The sequence below is a fragment of the Salarias fasciatus genome, chromosome 15, assembly GCF_902148845.1.
Source record: "Salarias fasciatus chromosome 15, fSalaFa1.1, whole genome shotgun sequence".
Classification (NCBI taxonomy): Eukaryota; Metazoa; Chordata; class Actinopteri; order Blenniiformes; family Blenniidae; genus Salarias; species Salarias fasciatus.
In genome coordinates, this window is record NC_043759.1 from 19,256,315 (window position 1) to 19,265,683 (window position 9,369).

At 41.8% G+C, this 9,369-nt stretch overlaps 1 protein-coding gene across 2 annotated transcripts; it reads right to left on the bottom strand.

The window, feature by feature from the left end:
- Window positions 1-927: 927 nt before the first annotated feature.
- Window positions 928-7,341, bottom strand: stx7l (syntaxin 7-like). 2 transcript variants are annotated; one of them, XM_030110749.1, is made up of 10 exons: window positions 7,263-7,341; window positions 5,455-5,547; window positions 5,272-5,341; window positions 5,089-5,179; window positions 4,810-4,947; window positions 3,399-3,448; window positions 3,215-3,305; window positions 3,018-3,090; window positions 2,562-2,644; window positions 928-2,238 (listed from the first exon to the last, which is right to left on the bottom strand). In XM_030110749.1, the coding sequence occupies exons 2-10, from the start codon at window positions 5,537-5,539 to the stop codon at window positions 2,143-2,145; spliced, it is 777 nt and encodes a 258-aa protein (XP_029966609.1). In that variant the 5' UTR covers window positions 5,540-5,547; window positions 7,263-7,341; the 3' UTR covers window positions 928-2,142. The 2 variants fall into 2 exon arrangements, with proteins under 2 accessions (XP_029966609.1, XP_029966610.1); XM_030110750.1 differs by lacking the exon at window positions 7,263-7,341 and adding an exon at window positions 7,190-7,212.
- Window positions 7,342-9,369: the final 2,028 nt, after the last annotated feature.

Consider the following 9,369-nt stretch of genomic DNA (forward strand, 5'->3'; position numbering starts at 1 on the left):
AAAAACATTGCAGCACTTTAAGTGTCAGCTTTTATTAGTACCTGCAGCTGACTAATAGAAGGCAAAAGCAGCTTGTGTTTTTTCCCTCTGATTCATATTCCAGTGACGCACCTGAGCTCGGTGTGCTCATCGTTTGCGCAGAGGACTTTTTTTCTGAGTAATTCCCATCACAGCAGACTTTTATTGACTGTGTGACGGCGAAGAAGAAAAAAAAATCCATGTAAACACCTGGCTGGGCAAATTTCAGTTATTTTTGGGGCTGCCACTGCAGAACCCTTCCCTGTGCCTCGGGCATTTTGAGCTATTAAAATGAGGACACCTTGAGAAGTGAGGCAGAGTTCAGCCTCTACTCGTGTGCTTTCAGACACTATAATATAATGATCTGAAAAGCATCCTTAATTTTCTATGTCCGCCCACTGGAAAATACTCCCCCCGCCTCTTTCTCCTGCACCAATTTTTCACCTGGTCAAACTTTCCCCAGCCTACACCACCGTGACATTTCTGCCAGGAAGGAAAATCCTGCTCGGCTCTTTGCAGCAGCCTGTCACTTTCAGTGTGTAACCAGCCCGAAATACCCCACTGTCCCACTGACGCTCGCTTCAACCCGTTCCTCGCACGTCCGTGTCCGAGTTCCCCCCACGTCTCGCTCCCTCTGCCAGGGAGAGCGGCCTTCTGCGTCACAGCAGCCTGCGACTTCCACATCGCCGCGAGCCGTGACATGGGAGAGCCGGCTCCTGTGTGCCTCTCATCCAGCCTCTACAATAAACAGAGATGACTCACTGCATGCTGTGGATTTTCAGCAATTTCCAGGTGAAGTTTAAAATTAAAACGTTTCCTAAAGTACAGAATATGCAGACAAAACCCCACGAAGGCAAAGGTGGAGACCTTTCTGTGCAATTCACATGCTCGCCCAACTCAAACCAAAGCTTTTCTTGTTTCAGTAATTTATTCAGCGGATAACAAACAATTAAATCTCAGTATCAAAAACATACACGTGATCATTTTACATCTGCGTCGAAGCGTCATTATGGCAAAAGCAGCATTAGTGTTTGCTTCAATGAGCAATACTCATCCACCTCACTGTGCTTCATGTTAGTAAGTTTTGGTTTCTCTTCTGGATTCTTCATAGTTGTGATCGTGCAGGTATAATAATATCACAAGGAGCGCCTTTATCACACAAAGATCTATGTCCTGTTACACAAGTGATTGACACACAGCTTTCAAATCGATGGGTCTCATTGGACCAATGGACTCTGCCAAACAATCAATCTCTGACAAAGTCTAACCGGAAAGAAAACATACAGCCATCTCAGCGGTCTGATCTTTTCAATGAAAACGCCTCAGTAGCATAAAAGAAACACTAAACTCCTTCACCATCTCCTCTATTAGATTATTCATGTCATGATTGATTGAAAACAACAAAAAGCTCTTTCTTGCATCAATTCATCAACTTATAATCCAGATATCTGAATTTTTGGAGTGTAGTCTAATTTCTTGAAAGCACGTTTTAAGACTGAGACACGTCACTCTTTGATCGATCATTAGATTACAAACAATAAAAGAAACCAGCTCATGATTTTTTATTAAATGCTACTAATTAAAAACTTGACAGATTTTCTCTTAAAAACAAAAGTATCTTACAATGGATCAAGGCAGCATGTTGTTTCTTTGCAGTCCGGAGGACTTGTCAGATTTGACATCATGGAAGAAAAAAATCAGCTGAAACACAACGAAGGAGAAGAAGGAGCGACTTTCACATTCAGCTGGAACACAAGCGGCCTCACTGCTCCCGGGAGCTCCGTCTGTGCTGTGTGTTCATTATTAAAGCTCAGTTTAAAAAAAGGAGTGACTCAACATTGTTACGGCTGCGGCGACTGAAGCTCCTGTTAACCCTGTCTAACAACCAGCGCCTCCTTCTGACAGACCACGTTAAAGCCGACGACTACAAAATCTCCACCCACGCTGCTTTCACTCAGCAGTGGAGGATGTCCAGTGCGTCCAGTAATATTGACAACAGATTATAAACAGACAAACTGTCTCCTTGGTCTCTCATGATGTGGGATTTGGAAAAAAAAAAGAGGTGATTCATCATTTGTGCAAGTTGGTGACCAAACAGGAGACGCAGCGGTTGGAGGAAGCCCCTCATGATTTGGTGGCTCCCCAGATGATAAGTCCTATTACAACACAAGCTACAGCCAGCACGATCATGAGGATGCACATCTTCTTCCGGGAGCGCCGCTGAAGGGGAAACAACCACAAAGCTGGAATAAATGAACTGAATAAAATACTTCATGCAGATTCTGTTGGATGTTTGCAATGAGAAACTCACTCCCAGTTCAAATCACATCACCCTGTAACCTGTACATTTGTTTTCAAAATCTTTTCACAACTTAAATTTCAATAAATTAAACACATGTATTCAGATTATTATCAACAGCTGGTCAAAAATGACTCAAAGTCAGTTTCAATGGATGAATGAACCACGCACAACACACACACACACACACACACACGCCCAAGCACACAAACAGATACACTCTTCACTTCGTATTGTGCTTCACCTGGTAGTCTGCGGCTCGTGCGAGCTGCTGCGTGGCGTTCTGGACGTTCACATCTGCGTTCTCCACATTAGCTTCTATACTGTCTGCACAGAAAATAATGTACAAAACAGCAGTCAGTGGAGCTCATATTTTACTACTCTGCATACTCCTGTTCCATCAGACTTAAAGCAATAACACCTGGAAGGACGTGCACAACTTCTCAATTTCTTTTTATTAAAACAATAATGAACTATTTAAAATTGCATTGGTTTTAAAGCAATCTGGTTCAAAAATGCGGATTTCTGAGGTTTATTATTGAAGCATGAGACTGTATCATGATGAAATAAAAGCAATTTGCAAATGTTCTCTTCAGTTTTGATTGAGTAAGTTGAGAACGAAGCATGTAGAGTCATGTTTCACGTGCACAGATACACTTCAGACAGGAAGGGATGAATGGAATCAGCGATAAAAGCTCACCTATCATGTCTCCCTGCTCGTGGACCATCATCCCCAGATCCTTGAAGATGTCATTGATGTCTGTGATATCGGACTAAATCAAAGAACAGAGTGACAGTTCATATAAAACCGGTCGTACTTTCCGACTTTACAGTGACACACAGCCTTGCAGTGGCACCTTTGGCCTTCTGATCCAATTCATATTCATGTTCATATACCTCCAACTGTCTGATGGCGGACTCTCGCTCCTGGATCAGCATCAGGTCCTCTTCAGTGATGGCCTCAGCCTGGGCCTGCACTTGAGAGTCACTGCAGGAGGACACAACAACAATGAAGGGTGTGTGTGTGTGTAGATATATATCGACTAGTAAAGATATTAATGATCACAAACTGTGGGCTCACCTTGAAAAAGGAGGGACATGATGCTCAAAGCTGTCTTCACTTTGACCTGCCTGTTAATGATAATTACATCTAATGTAAAGCAGAGCACAGTCTTTTTTTCTTTTTCTTTTTACAAGCAGACCAACAACGATTGGTGTCGAGTGTTACACCATCTGTGCACCTCATTAAATAAGATTTTATTCAGCGGATGCTAAAAACTGTCAAAACAAATGCTTGACGATAATCAAACAAAACATGCAGCTAGTTTATTTTTTTCTTTTGACAGCCAAGATATGTTCCCATCCAACTATTTCCAGGTGAAAGTCACTGTTCCTCACATGCAGAGAGGTTTCCGAGATAAAGTGGTGAAGGAGCAGAGCAGCCCAGCAATCATTCTCAGTCAAAAACAGTCACAGTTAAAAGTTCTGCAGTCATGTGAATACTTTGTTGTTAAATACTAGCATCTGATGATGTTGCTAATTGAAATGAAGGACGACGACTGCATTGCAAACACGGCGATGAGCAGTTTCACAATAACAGAAACAATCTTTTGAATTCACGTCTGAGGCAGTAGACAAAGAGCTGATTGTACTGCGGTATCTAACATGAATAGAAATTCATACTGAACTGAAATCAGCAGACATCTGATGAGCAACGGGTAAAAAAAAAAATGCAGTGATCATTTGTGGGAAACGTTTGGTAACATATTTTTAAACATGTACTGCTGGTCCCTTAAGTAAACTCCATTTTTTGTTATCTCACTTCTTTTTTTTTTCTTTGCTGCTCTTTGTTTTCCTTTGCAATCCTCTAATCTCGACTTTGTTTGGCCACATGATGACCTCTGACTGCCTGTGAGGGGTTAATATATGACACAACTCAATGTAAATGAAAGTACATGCTGCATTTAGTAGTTGTAGTTTTATAAATTTGCCATGCTTTTATTTTGAAGATTGTTCTTCAGGCTTTGTGGATGCAGCTTCGCTTTTTTGTGAATCCAAATAATTACACAAAACATGTAAAGTCCTCTGCTGAGGACTGGACTGGAGCAGCAACGGCAGCTGATAAAGGAGGGTGGTGGCCGACAGGTTAGAACAGCAAACCCACTGCTGACGTGTCACCACTGAGGGTCCCTGGACCTTTGACACCCCCCCCCCCCAAATCAGATTTCCACAAGGGGAGAAGGAACGTATGATTAGTTCAGTTTGGATATTGTGTAACTTATTGGTGGTCTAACAAAATTACAATGCTTCCCACCCCCCTTTTTATTTGGGTGAAGCTGTGAAACTTGTTTATTGTTATGTCACCTGAAGTATTTCCCTTTTTTTTTTTTTTTTAAAATTAAACATTCCACCTTCCTCTACCAATGCCGTGTCTCATTCAGTCTTCCATCATGGCTGACTACCCATCATTGATGTTCCAGAATGACACTCACCGACACCCTGGAGCTGGCTCTGACTCGGGCCACGAAGTCCCGCTCCTTATTGGCTGCTTGTCGCTGCGTTGTCTGGAAGCTGTTCAGAGCGGCCGAGAAGTCATTCAGCAGACGGTCTTTCTGCAGCTTTCTCTGCCGCTAAAAAAAGGAAGCAAATAGGTTGACAACCCCACATCAGTGCATGATGAAGCTGTGGTCATTTGATAAATCTGTTGCGGTACATGTCTGGGAAACAGAGGGTTTGATTGACAGAGATGACAGAAACGGGGGGGGCAGTACCTGGTCGGGGCCGACAGGAAGTCCACTGAACGCTTTGATCAGTCGGTCAGTGTCTTTAGCCAGCTGGTTGCCTTGCTGCTGCTTCTGCTGACTGGAGCCAAAACACACGGTTATGCGGTTTTACTTGCTTTTACGGCAGATAATCACCATTACTGAGAGGGTTTGTGAGCCTCGCTCACTCACAGTGTGTGTAGCAGCTGGCTGCTGTCCTGCTCGGTTCCCAGCAGAGACACTGCCCTCTGAAGCTCGGACGCTGGGAGTGAAAGCAGAGAAAAACCCTCATCTCCTGGCCTGTAGCATCTCAAGACATGTTGTTTTTTTTAAACACTGGAGTGGATGAGGCGAGGGGTGTATTGAGTGCATTACTCAGTAGAGTGAGTCTCTGGATGTTCGCGCTGATGTTGTTGACCAACACACTGGGCTCATCTGGACTCCCAGCTTGGTAGGCCATGATGGGAGCTGTGAGGACACACACACACACAGTCACACACTCTGTCACTTCATGCAGCCATTCATGACTCAAACTCAAATCTAATTACTATAGTTACTGCCAGTAGCTGACTGGTCTCATGACTGGCATGTGAAAATGCTTCTGGGCATCCAGGAAAACATCACTGGTTTAGATACGTAGTTTTTAGGTTTTTTTTTCCTTTTCTTTTCTCTTTTCTCCAGCATTGACCCCTGGATCAGACAAACATATGACCTGGGGGCCAGAACAGTTGAGTCAGAGGGTTCAGTCTGGACGGATGACCTTTGGAAGTGACCGAGATTCCATTGACTTGAACTCACTGGTGACCACAGTGTGTCGTAGGAAGACAACATTGAGTCCACAGATGTAAAATTAATTCAGAATTCCTTATTTACAGTCTAATATATGAGTTTGTTTATCCTCCACTCTATAGTTACTCAGCTGTCCTCGAAGGGGCTGATTTCGCTGTGACACAGCTATGTTAGAACAAACTGTCCCAACTCTGCTGCACAATGTGCAGAATAATCTGACCTGCAGCTAATGTGAAAGTTTGGTTTAAGTTACTTTCTCCAAAAGAAGTTCAACCAATGGAAACGTTGATTGTTTTACTCTTTTTAGTACTTTTTAATCAGTTCATTCTTCTTCCCAGTCATCAGTGATGATGACTTATCGTTTTTACTAAGCTGCTTGCCTCTTAAGGGTCGATAATCTATGCATTGTGTGCAAAGGCCCCACATTCACTGAAGATGTTTGCAACTAGAGTTTTATTCCTCAAGATGCAGCTCCCAGCTTGGGGTCCAGGGCACCTTGTTAGTGGAATCAAGGTTCAAATTTAGATCTTAGATTTAAACATGTCAGAGAAAACTATTGTAATACAGATAATTTCTTAATTTTCTCCACACCCTGGTAATATTTAATGTCAAATCATACATGAGAGAGAGAATGCAGCCCTACAGGAAATTAATGGCATGGATGTGTGTGGTTTTGTTGACAGTTTAAGAAACAATACAGATCAACATCTTCTCACAGGACATACAGATGGCAGACACAACAAAATATGGCATGGAAGCTGCCACAATCATCTCTACACTATAACAGATTCAGTATATATCTTCAGTTTTTTTTTATATAACATTAGACAAATGGGACGTTTCCTGTTCATTTCCAGCAGGGTTGGGTCAGAACCAGTCATGCAGGCTTCCTGTAAACTCACAGAGGAACGGAGGCAATTTCGCATTATGCAAAACATCACCTGCCACGAAGCTCATCCATCTAACAGGGGTCGTTATTTAATTATTGTATGTTTTCCCTAATGACAGTGGATCGCGCCTGATCACCTTTTTAATCAGACTTGTTGCAGACCTGAACGCCTCTCGTGCTTATCTCTGCCAGCTGGCCAAATGCGGAAATCACAGAAGTTACTGAATGACAAGAAAGTAATCGCAACAAATGACCAAAATTCACTAATGACATACGTATTTTCTCCTTTCCTTCTCTTTTTCAACCAAGTTTAACCATTTTTTTTTTCACGCGACCTTCCCACCAGACATGTAACGATCTTTTAAAGTGAACAATTACAACCAGAGCTGAAACTCTCCCACAATCCCACCGGAAAGGTGAGGAAGAGCTGACCGTGTTCACGTGCGAGTCGTTTGGATGGCGGATAAATGTTCGTGTCAGCTGTGTTTGAAAGTTTGGACATTACCTTTCTTGAGCTATTTTGCAGCCGCTGCTGTTTCCTGATATGGAGCCACTCCTCCCGTGTCACATGACGCTGCACAGAGTTCAGCTCGCGCGGATCAGCGCGCGCGAGGAACTGAAAACAATCCAGCGCTTCAGAATAACTCGTTTGCAGAAGTGGAAATAGTACTGAAAACAAAAGTACAACCGCTGTCACTACTCTGACTGGACTCCATTACAAAAAAAAAGAAGTAAAAAAAGTACAAAATATGTTCGTAATAAATCAATTCTAATTAATCTAAGCACATTTAATACACGCAATTCACACTAACTGTGAAGGTTGACGGTTCAAAAAATGGTTGAAAATGTGACAGAAATGTGATTTTAGATCCTATTTTTAACGATTTTCTCGACATATGAGCTGAAATAATGAGGGACAAACACAAAATCTGGACGAACTTCTTTTTATGTGCAACCTAAAATTAGACCCTCCAGAAAAACGCGAGCAAAAATTCATGATTATGCGTACTTAAATCCCAGATTCTGCGAGCTAAAACGCTTGATTATGCAAATAAATATGCAGGGTTTTATGCTATTTTATGTGGCAAAATTGCGAACAGTTGTGAAGTATGCTGTGAAATATGCAAAAAGATGCCAGATATGTAGGTTACCCATCCACACACAAACTCTCTCTCTCTCTCTCTCTCTCTCTCTCTCTCTCTCTCTCTCTCTCTCTCTCTCTCTTTCTCTCTCTCTCTCTCTCTCTCACGCACACGCATGCACGCACGCACACGCACGCACGCACACACACACACACACACACCTCCGTCACATTCATTTTTATATTAGTTTGTTATTTATCTTTAATTGTTACTCAACAATGCTCACCAATACTCACAAATGGAACACACACACACACACAGTGTGTGTGTATGTTCCATTGCTAAAACCTGTGATAAAACGGTCAACACGGTGTTTCAAATGAACTGGTTTCCTTGCTAACTAGTGACCAACGTTCTTTAACACTTCCTGCTGTTGAAATGTTGAAATCAGACTCATTAAAGGTCGGACACGGCTTTTTGTCTGGTTTTTAACATCTATCAGCAACAAGGGACGTGAACGAAAACCAGTCGCCAGTTAATAAGGAAACCAGTTCTTCCAAAACACCGGCTACTCTCCGGTTTCTGAACACTTCTTCTCCAGTTAGCTGCTGCGTTCAGGTGACTGGAGCGTGCTACGGAAAACTGAGACTCCGTCATTCACATGAAGGCAGCGGAGACAGCTGGACTCAGGAGACACGTGAAGGAAGCGTGGACAATTGCACAAAGGAATGGTTCTCAGACAGCTGTGAAGCGGCTCTCATCATTCACTTAAAATAGCCCTTCAAAAGGAACGACTCGTCCATTGAATGTCACAGCGCTTCAAGCGAGACCATTTCTCTTTTTTTGCGGTAAATGTGAGATTATTGCGGGGATTATGCACCCTTTTGGAAAATATGTGGCCTCCGCATAATCAGTGGCAAAAGGGTGATTTATGCGTGAATTCATGCGATCGCATAATCGTGTTTTTCTGGAGGGTCTATAAAATATACCGAAGTATGACTATTTGTGATGAATAATTGTTAAAATGAATGTTTCATTTAAAAAAATAGATTATCTATTATGCAGATGTGGAGACAGTACTGTTCAATTACTATTTCTATTTAATCCAGTAAATTGTTGTCAACTCAACTGTATACCCAATCAAGTCCAAAACAGTTTCCCCAAGAAAGTTCCTAGAGTGTTTTGTGACCTTTAAACTATCCAATGTCACTGTTAATAATAGGACATTTAAGTCATTTTACAGTGAAAGAAAATCAATGTTCCAAATGCTGTGGAAGTTTCTATTACAGATATAAACCAAATATTCTATTTCCGTTTGAAAAAAAAAAAAAAAAAACCAACAACAAAAAGTAATCTTTAAGGCAACAAAAGTACGGATGAAAAGGTTTGAATATCAATGATTGATTTTTTTTTGCCAACTTTTCCAAGTGGTAAACAATGCATGAAATTGCACTTAAGTATCAGTAAAATATCCATAAGAGTACAAGTACACAAAAACAAAACCTAATTGATATAATAATATATTGTAAT